Here is a 20,068-nt window from a genome sequence, read left to right as displayed (position 1 = left end):
GATTGACTCTACATAGAGGTATTTAATCAACTTACTAATACTAATACATTTTTTTAACTGGCTCAAGACATGAAATTACGAAAGTCTTTTTTTTTAAACGAAAACCACGTAGTATCTACCTTACATTAGATAATCGTAAATATATTTTAATAATTGGAAATATATTTTTCAACACACTTGCTCAAAACGACGTTTTTATTCCACCGATTTTTGGCTCATAATCCTAGATATTAAACACGCGTGCTTTTTCAGTATATTATAACACTTGGGCTTTTTCATTATATTATCCAACTGAGTTAAGAAGGTAACTGATTGCAGATAATATGCATGGAAATGGAGCCTTCTTAATTTGGTCGAATAATATTTTTTTTTTAAACCAACTATTAGGTTTCAAAAGTTAGTTAAAAGAGGTTTTATCCCGCCAAACATAATTTATAGATTAAATTATCTCATAAATTACATTAATGAATAAACATAACATTTTATCGATTTGATCTCCATCCGTCGAAAAAATACGAAAATATTAGCTTTTTACATTTTTTTAATTAACTGTTTGTCGAATTCGTGCGCGCCTTTGCCTTGCGCGCGCATTGGAATCGTGCGTTAAAAAAATAACGCGCCAGCCATTTTCTGTATTTGTCATAAAATTGGAATAGTTTTGAATGTTTTTAGTTTATATATTGACGAACATGTCATTTTCAAGCATTGAAAATGAAGAACACATAAAATTGACGCTGCCGGTAATACTAATAGAGGCAAGAGCCGAGAACGATAGCTTTTTACGATCAAAATCGGGTGAAAAATAATTGGCGGCATATGAAACTTTTATTCAATGGAAAATCAGCAAAAACGCCCAGTCTTTCTTGGAAAACGTGTTGGTAGCTTACTTCAATGAACTGGCGAATAAGTGCCTACAAGCCCAGCACGCTTTTTTGGTGCAATTATTCGATGTTAAAACTGTAAGCCACCATTTTGATTCTAGTCTATTTTATTTTGAATTTGACATGTTAATATATTAATTATTTTTGTATTTATTATTTCAACTAATTTTTATTTTACTATGAATCATGATTTCATTGTTATTATGTCAATATTATTAATTATTTATTATTCTTATTATGTTTGGATATGATTTGATTTTAATGTACTTACTAACCCCTAGCTATAACGATGGTACTAACAATTTTTTATGGAATTCTAGTAGTTCTGAAATAAAAATATTTTATTTTATTTTATTATTTATTTTATTTGAAAATTGTAGGTACCTTTACTGTTTTGACATAAAAATCTGATTTATTAGTTTTGTTTTTTCCTCGCAAGTGTGTTGAGAAACGTCGTATGAAACGCGTGTGCATTGGTCAATACCCACATCGACTTTCTTATTGCGCGCTCGCTTACAGCTCGCGCTCACAATATCGCCTCGTGTGTAATCACCAACGTAGCACACTTGTACTATAATGTAGTATTGTTATTCCACATTCGATTTTTATTTACATATGTACTCGGTAGGTAAAGTGCTATTCTTTTTTTTAAATAATAAAATGCTTATAATAAAATAAATAATTTATTTTTACTTAAAAATAAATAATTTAAGTTCCTACAGCTCTATCTGTATATAATTAGTATGATTACCGATAAGTAATTATTTTCTATCATCATCATCAAATATATCAAACAGTGACTTGACATTGTTCTCGTCGTACTCCTCAATGTCGTCGTCGCCAGAATCGATGACAGCATCCACTCCCCCTCCAGGGTTGGGTATTGGGAGCCCCCCATTTTCTTCTGGCTTGACCATCGCCAGGCCGTTTGCGCCCATTCTGAAACGACACATTTTAATATTAAGATAAGCAAGGTTAGTTTATACTGAGCAATAAAGTATTCCCTTATACCTATTTATTTCAATATCATCTCTTTACTTGGAGATTAGACCATGACTGTATAATAAGCTCCTGATTTTTAATTAGGTTAAAATAGTTTATTTTTAAAGAGTTAATATAAAATCAATTTGTATAATAATTAATAATTATTTTGCAAATTAATTCGTATAATTTGTATTTTTATTAATAGGTACTTATAGTATTTTGGAATAGTACTATGATTGTTTTTTACCTTTCAGATCTATATTAAAATAGTCCAGGCACAAAAATATAGTCAATCATCAAAAATATTTACAATAACTTCAGGAAGTTAATATATTTTATTTTAATAAGGTACGACTTAATTGTGTATTTTATAATATAAATCAGGATCGTAAAATATGATAATGTACAAATTTAAATTCAATATCACATTAAACGTCCCTGAATATGTGCTTAAGACACTGTACCTTACTTACAGATGTTATTTGAATATTTAACGTGGTCAATTAAATTACCTGTACACTTAATGACCCATTCTTAAGCATAACGTAGTGGTTTAAGTGTAAGATTTATCGGTCTATTACAATGAAACGGAATAAAGTTTAAATGTGTGTCTGGATTTATCATTTTAAACTCTACTCACCTTAAACAATCGAATGCCATGTTGAAGAGTTCAAACTGCCGCCATTGACCCGTCATTGCCAGACAAAAGTGAAAGTTTCTTCCAGGGAAAAATACGTTGTAAAATTTGGCACATACTTTCAAGTTTCTAAGTCTTGGTGGATTTATACAAATCGGTTTCGGGTTTTTTCCTGTAATACAAAAGAAGGTTGTATTACACGTTTCCTATACTTTTTAACGCATATCATTTTATGTACATTCTATACATTTTTGGATCCTTAAGTAAAGTGAGTAGAAATATTTCATATTGTTACATAAACTACAAAAATAGCAACGCGATTTTGATCGGTTTATTAATGTCCGGACCGTTTAATAACCAATATAAGAATACGGCCCGTGACTGTTATTGCACACATGTCTAAATAGGTATACAGTAATTACATATACATAATTTTGTAATATTCAAAATAATTTACCTGACATAGAGTTTTCATAAAGTACCCTGTCGTTCATTGACATGGCTACATCGAAAGCGAAATCCCCAGGATGATAAGTGATCTTCATACAAGCTTTCTGGTTGAACAAATCCAACACATATCCCGTACAACACTTGCACACGCCGAATGTACAGGTGCATCTCCTCGATGGTTCATCATCTTCTTCCTCAGGAGCAGATGTTGTGTTCTGGACTTCTGGACTCTGCCTTGCTCGGAACGATAATTCTCTCAGGCGTTTAAATTTTAATCTTTCTAGGAATATCAAGGCACTGTCGGGAACTTCTAGGTCTTCTAAATCTTGGTAATGTTGAGCAGTTCGTGTTCGGTTTGTTTTTTCTTCGACTGCAACTGACAAAATAGAATTAAAGTATAATATTAATAGGTTCAGAACTTGCTAAAGTAAAATTTTACCTATATTTGATCATTTTGATACCTGCGGCACTCAATTATTTCAAAAAATAAAAATTATTTGTAAACATTAAGGCGCGAACTTTTGTTCTCGTTTCGTACTCTACGTTTTGTAAACAAAATTTAATTCCGAACACGTGTTTTTTGTAAATGTACAGTACACTTAAAAATAATCATTTAAGTTACCGTTTCCGTACGTTGGTGATAGAAACATAACAACTGACACTAAAAACACAATGAGGTTCTCCATGGCAGAAAGCTTTCGACGCGAGGTGGCACGGGCGACTCGCGAAGTAATAATCCACGCTTCAATTCGCCTGCATATTTGAACCGGTTAGTGGCGAGAAAATATCTCCGATAAACATTAAGTATATCTTACATGTATATTATTCTAGATAAATTGGTTGCTTTAAGATTTTTTTTTCATAATAATAGGATAAATGGTGCTTCAATTGTTGTATTAAGGTGATGTTGCGGCGTCGTTATTGTCGCCGCTGTATCTGTCAATTCCAGGTCAATTCCCTTGATAAAATGAGCCACGTTATGATGTTCATTCCGTCACTCATTGTTTTTTAGGAAATTGTCCGTACAGCGGCGGTAATAACGACTCCGCAAAGTAATGCCGCTGCAGTTGACATCAGTACCCCTAGTGTACATTTAATGGACATCATAACGTGACGAACGCGTTTGCGTTAAGTCTAATTTTGTATAGGATTTTGAGATTCCAGAACGTCCCGCTTGGCGCGCTCTTTCTAAATCCAATACAAAATGAGACTAAACGCAAACGCGTACGTCACGTTTCGAAATCGAATTTATTTACACTAGGGGTACAAAACGTCACCTTTAAACTACTTAGCGAATTCTAATGTAAATATAAATTAAAAATTGCGTATTTACGGCAAGTCACTTTACACAATTGTAAAATTAAATAAGTTAAATTACATCTTAAAAATTAAATTACTCATTAAAAATTAATTACAGCTTAATTTATTTATTTATTCATATATACAATTTAATAGATTACCTACGTCTTTGACATTTGACATTTAAAAATAAATATTCACTTAGGTTAAAAATAAATAATAAATACTTATTTCTAATGTTCGAACAATTAAGGGAATTTTCTTCCATCGAATAAATCTCCAACGGCATCTCCTATATCATCCAGCGGTCCTCCATCGTCATCACCATCAGATCCACCTCCAAATAATCCTCCACCACCACCAAACAGACCCCCTTCATCCCCTCCGCCAAAGATGCCCCCAGCAACATTGGAAAGGAAGCCACCGCGGTCATCGTCGTCACCATTGTTACCAAAAAGGCTTACGGGAGCGGGACCTGATGATATTGGCTTTGGTTTTAGTCCAGTTTGAAGGCCTCTTGTACCTAATCTGTAAAAAAAATTAAGGTTATATTAGATAACATACGACGTCCGGTCTGCTTAGTGCGTAGTAACCCTGCGTATGAAATCGATGGTCCCGGTGTCGAATCCCGGTAAGGGCATATATTTGTTGTATATAAGTATGTATGTATTTATCTATATACGTATGTATATCGTCGCCTAGTACCCATAGTACAAGCTTTGCTTAGTCTTGGGCTAGGTCGATCTGTGTAAGATTGTCCCCAAATATTTATTTAACATAATACGCCTCAAGGGCCAATAGCAAAATCCTGCTATTGCGAGTAGGTGAATCGGACACTTTCTAGCAAATTTCAGTCAAGCTAAGAAACCTGATCCAACGACTATGATTAAATAATCTAAGATAAACCTATGATTAAATACTTATCATTTTTTGATAGATTACCCGAAACATCTAAAGGAAGCGGAATAAATTTGAAACCCAGCAATATCCGCAGTGATGTCCAAACAAGCGAAGGCGTTATTATTACGGATCCTAATATTTGAGATTTCCGCGCAGATACGGACGAAAGGTGCTCTACCAGGGTTGAAGCAAATTGGGGGTGGGTTGTCAGCTGCAAAAAAAGATTTTTATTTGTTAATAAAAATGTTAACTGACAAAAATGCTTATTAAAATAAAATTACGATAATCATGTAGGTACCTGAAACTCTTCGCCGAAGAACAGTCCGATTATTAACACTCATTCTGACATCAAATACGAAATCTTCCGGTACAAAGCTTATATTGCCACATGCCTTCATCCTAAATCTTTCCATAATAGTTCCAGTACAGCACCCGCATTGCCCCCGAACACACGAACAAGGGAATCGAAATACGGAGCCGTTTACTTTATCTGGCGTCACTGTCGTGGAAGCTTCTTCATCAAGTATAGGTACCTCTGTTATGTTGGGTACAACTGCAGGGGTTGCAGTTACTATTTCATCTTGGACCACTGGTTGACTGACTGCCTCTTGCACTATATTGGGCTCTGTTACTTCTAAATCTTCTTCGTCTTCTTCCACATCGTTTGTATCGTCAACTGCTATATGTATAGGTAGCACGACAGTCGCTTGTTGTCTTAAAACTGGTGTAGGATTTAATGCTTGCTTCCAAATGGTCTTTGGAATTTGAAAATGTATTACTTCATAGTTTCTATCATTAGTATAAATTATTTCACCTAAAAATATTTAATTCAGTTATTAATATGATAACACATTTTTGTTGTTATTACAAATTTTTAACGTAGGTACTTACATTTTCCTGTTTGATATAAGTTACTATAAATATATAAAAGTGCAAGTAAATTTAATTTTATCATGGCTTTGCTTTACTATGCGGCTTGCCAATTTCACTTTCTATAAATGAGTGTCCTGGCAGGCTTACGGGTTTAAATTATATGTGAAGCGAGACACCACAAAGTATTTAAGTGATGTGTGTGACTAAGAACCAATACTCATTTTAAATGCACAGTCTACAAGCCCAAGAAACAAGTTTTAAATATTTAACGCCGGAACAGGAGAAAGTTGGATGTCATTAAAAATATTTATGGAACTTGAGCGTACAATGTTTTGAAGTTTAGTTTGTGTTTCCTCAAGTAATTGTCTTTAGATATGTAGATATTATTATAGGAGATATTATCTAAGATAAAAATGAAAGATTGACGATGTCACGTAAATCGCGTTGTATTCATATAGAATTGCAAGTTGCAAGATATACGAATACGTAACTATTTGTATCAATTTACCCCCTTATTCATAAACGTCTACTAAAGTTGACAACCCGCTAATAATCGTTTGTCCCTTTCCATCATACCAATACGTCGGAAAGGGACCAACGATTATTAGTGGCTTGTCAACTTTAGTAGACGTTTATGAATAAGGGGTTTAGTACTCGTATTTAATATTTTAGCAACCAAAGTTATTTCATTCAGTTCACTGAATCTAAGCATTTTCCTGCTTCCTTATTTGGATACCCAAGAGTTAATCTATTTGATTCCAGCAAAAGCAATAAATTTTGGACCAGGGTGCGTAACCAACATGCCAATCGTTTACGCTCCGTAGCGAACGAAACGCAACTGTCACTGTCATACTAATATAAAAGAGTGATAGAGAGAGCTACGCTACAGAGCGTTAACGTTTGGCATGTTGGCGAAGCACCCAGATATGCTACCTTATTTTGTTTCTCGTGGTTTAGGTGTAGGTATCTTAATTACACTAAGCGTGCACGGTGTAGTCAGGGTCATGTATGGGCCATGGAATGGGGCCAGAAGTATTACTGAAGTTATTTCGCAAATATTATTTCAAGACCAATCCAGTTGTTTGGCCAGTCTCGGCAAGTTTATGATCGCAGGCTCCAGCATTCATTAAGTGAAATTGTTCCAAACAACAGCAACACGAGGTTCACACAATAAGTTTCTGAGGTGCAGTATTGCCCTAAGGTATAAAAATTTGCCCCCTGCTTTAGAGGGAGGAAGCCTTTTTACAGCCTCGTTCCACCTCAAAACGGCGTCTTTAGCCGAAATTGGTCCAACATGTATTTCGAGCTTTACTAGATGCCTAGTAACTGCTTCTAAATTAAATATTTGGAATTGAGATTAGTTTCACTTGATGCTTAATTAAATTTTTGCTAATATCATAAACTAGTAAATACGCAAATATATTCCTAAATCCTTAATCTTGACGTACAATATATGCATCTAAACCTCAATAAGTATATGGCTACAAAACAAAATTACAAATAATAAACCACACATTATTACACAACATGTTTTTATTGTCAAATCAGTCAAAATAAATAATCACTTACATGTTATAATGCTATTTACAGCGATTCAATAAGTTAAGATAAATAAATAACCTTATACATTAGGTGCCTACTTAGATCTAATTGTCTTTAACGTCATACTAGATCCCAATTTCCTCGCATCATTTTGTTTTGCCTTCCTCTGGGCTTTTTCTTTTTTTGGTTATCATTTCCAGAAAAGCCTAATGTATGACTCAATTCATCTAGTCCAAAAATATCATCATAGTCTTTGTTACCTCTTTTACCATCTTTTACTTTTTGGTTTTCCTTTTCCTTATTATTTCGATTATGTTTCTTATTTTTTCCGAATAAACCAATTTCCTTCCCCACGGTCTCGCCAATTTCTGACAATCCGATAACATCTAAGTCCTTGTAGTCAAAATCGCTCCCCCTATTCTTTTTACCCAATAAACCAATTTCTTTCCCGACGGTCTCGCCAATTTCAGATAATCCGATAACATCTAAGTCCTTGTAGTCAAAATCATTCCCCTTATTTTTTTTAACAAATTTTAATCTTTCATAGAAATCATTATCAACACCTTGACCATTTTGAGATCGACTTTCATCAGCTGATTGAACCGGTTTTTCTGAAATATTTTCTTCTGAGTGAGAATCTAAATCGTGCACTATTTGCACCAAATCGTCGTTAATTGCATCGGCCTCAGAAGAGGGGTGAAAAGCAACAGTAGATGCTGTTTTGGGTGTAATGGTTTCAATTTTCTCGTAATTTGTTTGTTCTCTGTTGGTAGTGATCATACTTGATACCTTAGCGCTAGTAGGTAAAATAGGAGTTACAGGCATTACAGATAATTGTCCAGTTAGTTGTGCTAATGACATTTCAAGACCAGGATCGCCAAACTGCGTTTCATCTTTAGTAGCTAGATCAGCTAATGTAGACATAGGTTTTTGTGTCACTATTACTACGGGTTCGAATGTTTGTTCCTTTTCGGGGCTTACTAATGGAATATTTTGTGTTGATGGAAGTCCTGCAGTAGTCATTTTAAAGGTAGGTGTCGTTTCCGTGGACAAAATACTTGAAGATAGTTCAGTAACTGGTGTGACTTCCACAGTCGTAGAAGGCGGCCGTCTAGATGGACGAGACGGACGCCTCGCTGGTTTGCGAGTAGGCCTTCTGCTCGCAGGACGAACCCTCACAGTAGTCGTTCTAACAGTCGTTGTGGTAGTAGGCCTGGGAGTATTAGTTCTCGTTGGCCTTCTGGTTGGTCTTCGAGATGGTCGAGGTCGCCGAGTGGTCGTAGATGTTGTGGTTGTTGAAGTAGGAGCTTGTTTCTTAATCTTATTCTTGTTTTTTGTCTTTTTGCCTCCAGATGAACCCCCAAATAGGTCGCCCAACAGGTCGTCGCCTAAAAGGCTGAATCCTGTGTAGTCTGCGCCATCTACGTCATTAACAGCGTCGAGACCTGGAAGTTAAGAAAAAGTTTCTCATTTATATAGTAAGGCAGGGTGGAAAGATCTCGCATAATATATGAATGAAATAAAATAAAGTTAGTGTAATAAAATTAAGCTAGGTTAATAATACTTCTCCTAAGAATGGAATTCTCTTCTGTCGTCTATAATCCTTGTAAAGGTTATTCAAAGCAAGCTGCTATTAGTAGTTATCTTGCGTAACACTAATTTGTTTTTCACGCGCTTTTATTAGGTCGACCTGTATGTAACTATGTAATGGAATCTAAGGTAACTAATTAAACATCTTCCAAGGATCGTAGCGTCATGAAAATTGGCAGCTGTATGTAGTTCTGATGACAATACAATAATATGGTACTGTCGAACTGATCTGATGATGGAGTCGAAAGATATGAACTGGAACTTCATGATGGATCATCGTATCATAGCTGTGATTGGATTTGTTAGAAAAGTCTTGTAATGAACTTTTATCCACGATTAGGTTTCAAGGTCTGATGATGAAGCCGGAAGATAGGCACTGGCATTCCATGATGGAATATCGCATCATAGTCGTGTTAGCACTTGTGAGAATGGTCACGTAATGAACTTTGAACACGATCGGGTTTCAAGCGTGTTTTTCTAGTGTTTTTTAAACTATTAATTTATAACTCAAAACGTCGCATTATTGACGCGACATCCCAACTGTCACAAGTGATCAAGATGTTCGAAATACATTGCCGCTCGAAAACATTTCAAGAATGAATTATGCTGTTGTGGTTAAGATAAAATTATTTTTTTTTCTTAATTATTTCATACCACTGTAACCTACGACTCTTTTAAGTTTGTGGTTATATCAAAAACATACGCAGTATATTCGTATAAGACACACTAGACAAGTGTACACTAATTGAAAGGTCTTTAGTATGATGCATAATTCTGTAGTAATCTAATTATTTATGATAAAATTCATATATTAAAATCGTATCCTAACTATTAAAATGGTGCTTACCATCGTCATCGTCGTCGTCATCATCATCATCTCCGACAAGTCCAAAGGCATCGTCGTCATCATCATCGTCATCATCGTCGTCGTCATCATCAGCCTTCTCATCCTGAGGAATTAACGGTAGTGGGTCAGCTGCCTCTGACGTTACTCCTCTAGGGCCAAACTTAAAGCAGGAAACTCTCACAGCTGCTTCTACAGTACTCTTAGATTGGAGTTCTAGGCCTAAACAGGCCCTGAATTCTTCACCAGCACGGGCAATATTGTAAACTCTTCCGCAGAATTTTGAAATGCCCCCTGGCAGTGGCATGCACACTGGGGTCGGTTTGCGACCTGTTAACCAAAAAATATAAAGTATAGGTATGTAATCTCTCTGCAAACCTAAATGAAACTGCTGGGAAATTAATTTACAATCTCTCTGCCTATTATTTTTCACAACACCTATTCGACAAAGGCTTTGTCTTCCCTGCTAGGTAAGTAATACTTTTCTGTTCTAGGTCACTTTTTTTAGCTTAAATAATATTCTGAAATAAAAAAAATCCCTCAGAGGTGATGTGAAAAGGAGTATGTGTCACATGATAGCAAACTAATTTCCACCTTGGGCGTTATCACTTGAAATACTCGAATCCCTCACTACGCTAAGAATTCAACGTACGCCCTCACCCTAAATATATTTCTTTTGCTCCCATGTGATACAATGTACTATTTCCGTATATACTAGTTATACAATTGATGCAGAACACTGAACAAACGTGGATTGCATTTCAAATTAAAACGATGAGAATGACAATATCAAATTAATAAAAATTGTTTACAGTACATATGGTGCTACTTTCCCGCACGCGTGCGGGTTGAGCACTTTCCGTGCATATGTCGAAACTTTAAAGAGCCATAAGTCCATAACTACTGTAAAACGTTGTACGATACACGTGCGAATAGGACAGGTAATTCGAAACTCGTGTTGATTTAAACTCCCTTCCGTCGTGTTTTAATGTATCACCACTCGTTGCGAATTGCCTACTTTTTGCAGTTGTATCGTAAATAACTAATTTATTGTCTGTGCCATTTTTTTTTCTTTTCCTACGCCATCTTTTTATTTATTTTTTATTTATTTTTTATTTATTTTTTGTTCTTCGTTTGATAGACTCTGACCACTCTGACTTTGCACAAAGTTGGCAGTAAGAATGGAAACATATCCCTATAAACTCCATACTTGGCATGAAAACTTAGCGTGGTCCAACTCTACACGTGTGAGGTGTAAAATGCAGCTACTTACCAGAGAGAGTCCGGTTGGTGATGACCTTCTTTCCGAAGCTCAGTGAAACCGACATTTTGTCGCCACTAAGATACATTAGAGAAGCACAACCTGTAAATATAATAAATACACAATTAACACTTTAAACCTCAAGCTTGAGTAAATCCATACAAATTATTTGATGGTACTTATTTTTCTAATAGAACTGGGGGCCGATTTTTGAATTTGGACCACTCGATTTCGTGTATTTTGTTCAATAATATCTCCACTATTAGGCATTTAAATTCGCCTAATGGAATTGAAAACGAGTGGTCAATAACACTCGATTTTCAATTTCTATCGCTTGTATTGAAAAAAATAGCATTTCGCCGTTTTCCACAGATTTTCAAGTGACGAAATCGAGCGCTCGAAATTCAAAAATCGGTCCCCAGGATTGTAAAAGATCATGGAACTGTATTATGTTTAGGATTTAAGAATTCACTAATGCCTATATCTTAAAAGTTTAAATGAATTCTGAATGTTTAGCAATATTACCTGGTCCATCTAAGTTGACCACGGGCAACTGAAAATCTCGGCAGCAGTTGCAGTATGATTCCGAGCATTTGCAGTACTTGTTGATGTTATTGCTTGCGTCATTCTGTTTCTCATCGCTTCCGATGCGGACACTCTTATTGCTATTCTTCTGCTTTTCTATAAAACAAAAATATTAACATTATTAATTTGCTTCCCGAGTCTTTAAAAAGTCTTTAGTTATAGATTCCTATATAATAATTGGACCTTTTTTATCCTCCACTATTTAAATTTATCATTTCCGCATTAAATGCAAGAACCTGTTTACGCGTTAGTATGACGCAAAAACTTTTAGATTTTATGTGTTAACCGGTTAAAATGGTAAATTATTGAAAATACTTTCACAATACTTGCAGAATTTATTAAACTCACCAAGTTCATCGTTTAACTAAAATATTGGTCATTATTCTAGTTTTTAGGCCGGGTTGCGTGTTTATAAAGTATAAACGACTCTATAATTAATAATGCGTACTGAAACGAAACGCAACATGCACGTATACTTCAAAGCGTAACCATTGCGTTTATCACTCACTAAGGCATGTGATTTACACTGATTAGAATTAAGTGTGAGTTCATACATTTGCTAGTAAATGCAAGTAGCAGTAAGACATGCATTAAAATTATCTAGTCATTTGGTAGTAAACCAATTTACTGTATGATTACTTTATATTACATATTAATAAATAAAAATATAGTCTTAAAATTGGTCCAGCATTCTTCTTCAGTCGGTCCCTCAATACTGAGGATCGTGGTATCATGTCTTTCTATTGAAGACTAGGTTCCTCCATGCATACATCATGGTGTAGTCTAAGTTAATTGTCGATAAAATATAATTATATTAATGATTTTTTTCGTAGATCGCTCCTTTGTTAATAATCCATTAACAAAGGAGCGATGAAAATAATGTGTCTTAAGTTTAGAAGTAATATGTTAATGCAAACGCAGTTAAGTATTTGATTTTTTATCTTTTAACAAATAAGAAGTTTATTCCATCACATATGTTTGCCTATCAGTTATTTGCCTTATTATACTTACTTATACTCTTAGATGCGGCGAAAGCCAAAAGCACGAATATGAGAAGAAGCTCGAACACCAGGGAGAGCCTCATTGTAAAGACTCAGTCCCCGTCTGAAAAAAAATACAACTAGCTAATTATATTTTAATAAATTATATGCAAACATAAATTTTCGTATGCCATAATATTTCGTATGTATGTGAAACATAAATGAATTTTTATAATTTTAAATTTAATGTTATATGAATTGTGATTGAATGAAAATTGTTCATTTTGGCGTGAGACATCAAAAGAAATTGAATTCAAAATAAAATCACGATTGTAACTGGCACAAAAATATTGCTTACTTAATTCTGGTATTTTTAGTATATTAGTAATTTATATTATAGCAAGGTTTACAAGTCAAACATTTAACTCCACTTCCCCTTGGTACACATGTTATGTCAGATTGGTAACATTCTTAATTTATATAAAAAAAAATTTTTACACGATAATAAATACCTATAATTAATTATATTGTTTACAAAGCTAAGTGTGTGAATATTAGGTTACTCATTTAATGTATACGTCATAATCTATTAGGCAAAAATTACCATCCTATTGTTTTGTATTTTTTTCTTATGCATAATTTCCAGGACTGGCAATGAAGCTTGACTTCTGGATATGTGTAAATTAGGTCTGTTAAAGGGTAAAGTCGAATAAAATGTATAGTGGTGTAATGAGTATACGTAATGAACAACATTAGATCCTCTTTCTGCATTTTTGCTAATAAGTAATCAGTTAATCACAATCTTGGCTATTTCTAGCAAACATAGTTAAAGAATATTTATTATTATTATAGTTTATCTATCTTACACAACAGACATTTTGCCAGAGACCACCAGATCAGGGAAGTAGTTGTTTAGACATATATTTATTATTTGAATAGCTGCCCAAGCAGCACAAGCCAGCTGATCAAACATTACACAAATTGCACAGTTGCTGTAGCAACGTTGCTACAACAATCATGCTCCAAAAGAAGTCCAAAATTATTCAGCCTAAGGCTGTAAATTATCTGTAAACAATAATAGCCGCTTTCAAGAAATTTCACTTAATTTGGTGTCGAAAAAGTTCTAATTTAATATTCAAAAATGTATTCTGCGAGTAGGCCTCAAAGGCTCTTTTACAAGTAAATAATAAATTACAGTGACATCATAACAATCTCATAATAGTGACATGAAATGTATAACCATTTGTAAATACAACAACCAGCGGGTATTAAACATTACATTATAGTCTTAAAAATATCTATATTACAATACCTACATTATACAGATAAAAAAATGCCGCGGAAAATGCCGCGAGGCTCAAGCGATTAAAATATGCCAACCTGGAACCAGCGTACGATTTTGTTCCGGTTGCGGTCGAAACGGCTGGGCCGTGGTGTTCGGACGCAAAAAAAATGGTTAGAGATTTGGGGCGGCGTCTACGTGACAGAGGGTGCGATCCCCGTTCAGGCTCCTACTTAGTCCAACAAATATCGCTTGCCATCCAGCGCGGCAATTCCGCAAGTATTTTTGGTACTTTTGGACTGGGGAGTCTGAATGGGGTCAATATTTTAAGTAGGGCAGTATATTAATTGTTTTTTTTTTGTTTTTAGTTTTAGTGTCTTTGTTTTTTTTTTCTTTTATGTGCATGCGTTTGGTTTTTAGATTTTAAGTTTAGACATAGTGATTTTTGTGTATGTAAAGTTGTAATGTTATATGTATTCATTCTTGTTTAATAACTATGTGATTGTTTGGTTGAAATAAATGTAATGCTTTTGTAGTTTGTGTACATAAGAACGGTAATCTTAATACTAATAGAAAGCCGACTGCGTCATTGATTATGAGGATCTGATGCAACCCAAGTAACTCCGGGACGCGACCTAGATTGCACTTTCACGAAATTTGACGGTCATTAACACGCTAGTGACGCGTTTCATGTAAGTTAATATTAACAAAATTTTCTTTCTTTCTTAAAAGTTCTTTCGAAAATATTGTGATTGGGATATTTGTATTTTAATTAATGTACCTTTTGATACAAATTAGCAGTAAATTATGATCATATAATTATTAAAATATAATTTTACCTAGTGTGATTATTAAGAGTAACAGTAGAAGTAGTACCTCAACTAACTATATGAATGAAGTAATCAAAGAAACAGTAGTTAAACCACAAATATGCAATTAAACTATTAGTTAATTAAAGATAGGAGCTAAATACAACCCTGCATTTGTTTTTAATATTGTGATTATTTCTCAATATACCTACTTCTTACCATGTTTACGTACATACCCTACTGGTAAAATGATGCAGAATGAGCAATTTGACCCTGTAATATGTACCCTATGGCGCGTTGAAGTCTTTCATACTACACAAGTAACAATAATAAAGTCATTTATTTTAGACCATTAAAAAAACGTTTTTAAACCGTAAAGGGTGTAAAAAATGTTTTTGTATCAGTAATAATTACCGCACAGATCAGTTCTTCGTAGCCTGTATATTTTGATAAAACATTTTGGGATGATTTGAATATAAGGGATATTGAATTTTAGCATAACTTTATTTCATGTGTAAATAGGTACAAGTGGAAATTGTATTACATCTTACTATCAATACATTTGAAAACCATGTTAAATAATACAAAACTTAAAGCTTACCTGTATCAAAAAACTTTGATTAATGTTAAAACTCAAATCCAATTAATTAAAATAAAGTCGCCAGTCCACTGTCAACGTCCACAATTAATTAATAATTCGAATATCACAATATTGTTCTAAGAACGCAGAAGACACCGGCTTAACACCAGCACTGATTTGATATTACCGCCTCCAACTCGGGCCCAGAGAAATGTGCAGTGACGTATAACACCCGCCGAGAAAGGAAAACTGGCAATCGTGCATCCCTTTCGCGGTCCAAATGATAGAACGGGATAGGCGATAATGAAGACTCACTTGGTTGCGTATGTAGAATTTAGTGTCAAGTCAGTGTTGTTGACGTGATTCAATGCAGGAAAAGATCTCGGCGCCCATAAAACGTACATGGTGAAATGGTTCAAATGCGATGGTTGTTTTTATTGAGGAATCAATATTCTCTAATTTAGTTGTTGTACGGCTATTTGTCACAAAATATATACGTTACATATCAAACCGATAGTGTCGCCCATTATACTAAACTCTACTAACGATAAATCCTGTTTTAGCGTGGGAATATCCTACTTTAACGAGGCAAGAGGAGAATATTGCCCGAATCGAGCTGCTTCTGCCAATTATACGATATACAAACGATATCTAAATGAGAACTTATCTAAACCAGAACTTATCGTTATTGTATCACATTCTTCTAATCTGGCCGTATGTGTAGTAAAAACATGGAATAAGTTATCTGTGGCTCCTAAATTTCATATCATGCATGTAAAAACTTAATTACTAACTATTTCAGCAAACCATAAGGAAACGGAAAAAAATAACCTTGTCTGGACCGTTCATCGATTCACGCAACGCAATGCCGACAGCTGCTACGCATTGGATGCGCACAAAAACGGTTAATTTTTAATTAGTAGGTTGTTATGTATATTATTAAAAAATGTTGTTTGCGTAACACAAATACATTAATTTGCTGGTTTTCCTCCTGCAATCAGTCAACGCAAGGCAGCTTGTGTCGAGTTATATAAATCTCGAGTTGGCCGTACGTTTAAAGTCCAGTGACAACTCTCTACCCAGAGCCATCAGATGTCGCTTTTTATGGGAGCTCATGTTATGAGGGCGAGTACCCGTCAGCTAGAAATAAATTTTCATACCATTTTATTAGGCATGCCATAGCCCCGATGCCCAGTATTAAGTCAATTGATTTCATCCAATATTCCATAAATTCCCAATAGTTCTAACATGGAACACATTGTTTCCCAAGACCCATACATTCCTAGCGTAGGGTAAATGATAACCACATCGTCGTCTCAATTTACTGGATTAACAGCGCAATTAACGCAGCATATGGCGAGCTGATGTAGTATAGCGACTCCACGTGCCTCTAGCTAGGTACACCCGACAGGTTACTGAGTTCTCTGCTTCTTGCTTGCCTTAACCGGTCGTTCGGGGTGCAGACACAAGACTGCGAACTGCATTTTTGAGGAATATTTAGATTAGGAAACATACTTATGGCGAGTTGGCTATATATGTTTAAAATCCAGTTCTACCCCTTATCTTCTATAGCGGTGTAGCAGTTTATCAAGTATCATGCAGTATCTAGTCCATTCATTTAACCCAAAAGCCTAGATATTTTAGATTCCATTGGGTTAATGGAATCTAAAATATCTAGGCTTTTGGGTTAAACGAATAGACGGAAGGGCTATTGAGGGTTCAATAGCCCTAAGAAGTGCCTTGCGGCCCTTGCGGGTGCTCTCTCTGAGTGCATCACATGAAACGGGCACTTCCCGCCCGAACATGAAAAAGTGTTAAAAAATTAATCAATCAACATTAATTTGCCAATCCTGTCTATAAATTCACGTTTCAACCTGATTTAAAGTGTAATAATGAATTATGCGTGTTTTTGTTACTTCTGCTGAAGAAACTATGAAATTTGTAACGCTTTGCCTGTTAATTTTTTTATCGTTGCAGGAAATGAAACATAGTTTACAATGTTGTTTAGAACGTAATACATACTGCCAATATATAGCGACTAACTTTTGTTGTAAATATCTGACAAAACTTGACATCGGGCAATCTGACGGACAAATACGAAGTCGTTGTATTGTTCCAATATCTCGGCACACCGTCCACAAAGAGAATACTGAATAGTAGTTGAGGAGACGAGTGACCTCAATCACATATAGAAGAACAGAAACATTAGGGGGTCTGAAATTTCCAGTCTTTTATCGCCTGTCTTAGCAGTGCGACGATAAAAGTGCAACCATCATATAGTCGAATGTACAAGCGAATGAATTTGCGTCGTGCCAATAATAGACGCGTTTAAGTTAAGATTCTTACGTCAAATGTCAATAGGGTACCCTTTAAATAAAGCATTCCGATAAACTACCAAATCAGCCTCGAAAATAAACAGTTTTTGAAGTGAAAACTTCTTTAGCGGCGCTTCTTTTTTGTGATGGGGAAAAAATGTTAAACTCGCGACAGTTTACGTGACTGTTAGATTCGTCAGATTGAGAATTCGTAAGACGGACACGTGACCTGATCGAAAAACTCCATGTTGGGTCTAGAAATGGTGGTGTAAGAGTCGTTGAAATTATGGATGGAAGTTGATTTTTCTGAGAGATAAACTTTTTAATGTTAAATAATTGTAATAGTTTTGAAGTGTACAATTTTTAATGTAATATAATTGTGATGTTTGTGTACGATAGCGCAATAAATGAATATTGTATTTTACCACATAAATGATAGTACTTTTACACTGATAATTAAAGCAATTCGTGCAAAATTATTCCCTAACCATTCCAAAATATCAAAAATGCACAACGTTCATATTCAAGTTTGCACTTTTGCCGGCACTCCCAGAGTGCAACCAGTTGTTTTTTTTTTTTTCATCTCTAGCTTTATTTTTCAGTATGATGGCAATAAGGTTGGATCAAACAGCTCTCCAATAGGTAACCGACAGAACAGAGTTACGGTTCTCCATTACCTAAAACTTCATAAATTAAGTAACCCTCAAATGTTATTTACATAGACATGAAAAACAGGCACGAAGAAAATATTTCTTATCTCAACATTTTATAGATTATTTTCATCCTTTTGTGTTTGCCAAATTGTCATGACATGAAGCTCCGAACGTCCAAAGAGGTTACTCAATATAAGAGCGCAGAAACAGCCAAAAACATAAATATGTCTATTTCAATATTTAGAATGAAGTTGATCTTCTTTTCATTTAAATTTTTAACGCTAAAGCGGCTTACTGAAATTGCTTTTTACGTTAAAAGTTTAAACCAAATAAACCAAAGGCCCTCTGCCTCGACAGACAGTCCATCCGAGTTTGTAATGGTAGACGTTATACGATCACCCGCGTGCGAGAGAGCGTATTAGCAGATCAAGCTAGTTATGGAATAGTTTTATCGTAATTTCTAGAAGCTCCACGAACGAAAGTTTGTTTATGTTGAAAGTGCATTAGAAGAAATACTTTGTTGCATTTGATTATTCAGTTGGTAATAATAACCTAATCTAACTAATGGTATGTTAATTTGAACGTTAAGAGGAAAGAGGACGGCTGTTTTTCCATACAAACGAAGTCCTCAATTTTCTCTGTGGATATTTTTTTTCAGCATGTTAGAGTGTCCCACTGCTGGGCAAAGGCCTCCCCTCTTTGCCACCCCCCGTGGATAATTGACATTATGAAAAATATTTTTACAGTACATATGGTGCTACTTTAGCGCACTAGTGCTAAATAAGCATATTACGTTACTGTGTCAAACATTTAAAGGGCCATATGTGCTGTAAAACGTTGTACGATACATGTGCGAATAGATAATTCGCACTTGTATCGTAATGTACTATTACACAATTTGATGTATATTAACCATTGCTATGCCCCACACCACACACGTCTGACTTCTTTCGTTTTTTTTATTATTGTAACAATAGGAGCGAAAAACACATTTAATACCATATTTTAAAGGCTCCTAATTCATATAATAATTTAAAATTTGAATAAAAAAATCTAACCCTACGTTAACAGCTTAGCTGTGGTTAATAACTGTGTCAAAATATTTTCAATAATGTTAATATCCAGAAAGGAAAGTGAGGACTGCGTTTTTATGAAAAACCGATTTCGCGCGGGTCCTCGACTTTCGTTTTAAAGTTTGGATATTCGAGTGGGTATTATGTATAATTTAGTATGTTTAGGAGCTTTTACGATACAAAAACATGAATTAAAAAATTAAAAGAATTATGTTTAAATGAAAAGCTGACGTAAATTGTCACATTAGCAATAACCATGATATGATCTCTATCCGGATCTTGTTATACAACGATTTACCATAACCATGTCAAAATAACGCGTATAGGACAGGCGCCCAGCGCTGCGACGGTCACTTTCTACAAGAGAAAGTTGTCAGGATCGGCCGAGACTTGTTTTTATTTGTTCTACCAATTCCAGTGGCTTGGAGAAATTGTTAGCAAGTAGGAACACTGCTAACTATTACATACGAGTACCATGCTAATTTTACTGCTGCAAAATATTACAGACCATGCTAATATTAGAGGAGGTA

General features: G+C 34.9%; 3 protein-coding genes across 4 annotated transcripts; all 3 read right to left on the bottom strand.

Moving 5' to 3' along the window:
• Positions 1–1,551: 1,551 nt before the first annotated feature.
• On the bottom strand, positions 1,552–3,942 carry LOC133518870 (uncharacterized). 2 transcript variants are annotated; one of them, XM_061852625.1, is made up of 4 exons: positions 3,575–3,942; positions 2,960–3,328; positions 2,506–2,674; positions 1,552–1,820 (listed from the first exon to the last, which is right to left on the bottom strand). In XM_061852625.1, the coding sequence occupies exons 1-4, from the start codon at positions 3,636–3,638 to the stop codon at positions 1,643–1,645; spliced, it is 780 nt and encodes a 259-aa protein (XP_061708609.1). In that variant the 5' UTR covers positions 3,639–3,942; the 3' UTR covers positions 1,552–1,642. The 2 variants fall into 2 exon arrangements, with proteins under 2 accessions (XP_061708609.1, XP_061708610.1); XM_061852626.1 differs by having other exon boundaries at positions 2,960–3,322.
• Positions 3,943–4,379: 437 nt separating this feature from the next.
• LOC133518869 (uncharacterized) lies at positions 4,380–7,393 on the bottom strand. Its single transcript, XM_061852624.1, has 4 exons — positions 6,043–7,393; positions 5,450–5,965; positions 5,194–5,362; positions 4,380–4,779 (listed from the first exon to the last, which is right to left on the bottom strand). Exons 1-4 carry the CDS (start codon positions 6,104–6,106, stop codon positions 4,500–4,502), a joined length of 1,029 nt encoding a protein of 342 aa, XP_061708608.1. The 5' UTR covers positions 6,107–7,393; the 3' UTR covers positions 4,380–4,499.
• A 146-nt stretch (positions 7,394–7,539) lies between these two features.
• Positions 7,540–15,965, bottom strand: LOC133518868 (uncharacterized). The gene is made up of 6 exons (XM_061852623.1): positions 15,519–15,965; positions 12,858–12,950; positions 11,787–11,942; positions 11,274–11,363; positions 10,004–10,330; positions 7,540–9,011 (listed from the first exon to the last, which is right to left on the bottom strand). The coding sequence occupies exons 2-6, from the start codon at positions 12,928–12,930 to the stop codon at positions 7,687–7,689; spliced, it is 1,971 nt and encodes a 656-aa protein (XP_061708607.1). The 5' UTR covers positions 12,931–12,950; positions 15,519–15,965; the 3' UTR covers positions 7,540–7,686.
• Positions 15,966–20,068: the final 4,103 nt, after the last annotated feature.

This window comes from Cydia pomonella, chromosome 6, assembly GCF_033807575.1.
Source record: "Cydia pomonella isolate Wapato2018A chromosome 6, ilCydPomo1, whole genome shotgun sequence".
Classification (NCBI taxonomy): domain Eukaryota; kingdom Metazoa; phylum Arthropoda; class Insecta; order Lepidoptera; family Tortricidae; genus Cydia; species Cydia pomonella.
This window is presented reverse-complemented; position numbering and strand designations above follow the sequence as displayed.

Coding starts and splice junctions, on each gene's coding strand:
- LOC133518870 (XM_061852625.1), bottom strand. CDS start 3,638: ATGGAGAACCTCATTGTGTTTTTAGTGTCAGTTGTTATGTTTCTATCA. Junction 3,329..3,574: donor ATCACCAACGTACGGAAACG/GTAACTTAAATG, acceptor CTATTTTGTCAG/TTGCAGTCGAAGAAAAAACA. Junction 1,821..2,505: donor ATGGCATTCGATTGTTTAAG/GTGAGTAGAGTT, acceptor GTGTCGTTTCAG/AATGGGCGCAAACGGCCTGG.
- LOC133518868 (XM_061852623.1), bottom strand. CDS start 12,930: ATGAGGCTCTCCCTGGTGTTCGAGCTTCTTCTCATATTCGTGCTTTTG. Junction 11,943..12,857: donor CGCCGCATCTAAGAGTATAA/GTAAGTATAATA, acceptor TTTGTTTTATAG/AAAAGCAGAAGAATAGCAAT. Junction 9,012..10,003: donor TGACGACGACGATGACGATG/GTAAGCACCATT, acceptor CTTAACTTCCAG/GTCTCGACGCTGTTAATGAC.
- LOC133518869 (XM_061852624.1), bottom strand. CDS start 6,106: ATGATAAAATTAAATTTACTTGCACTTTTATATATTTATAGTAACTTA. Junction 5,966..6,042: donor CTTATATCAAACAGGAAAAT/GTAAGTACCTAC, acceptor AAATATTTTTAG/GTGAAATAATTTATACTAAT. Junction 5,363..5,449: donor TCTTCGGCGAAGAGTTTCAG/GTACCTACATGA, acceptor CTTTTTTTGCAG/CTGACAACCCACCCCCAATT.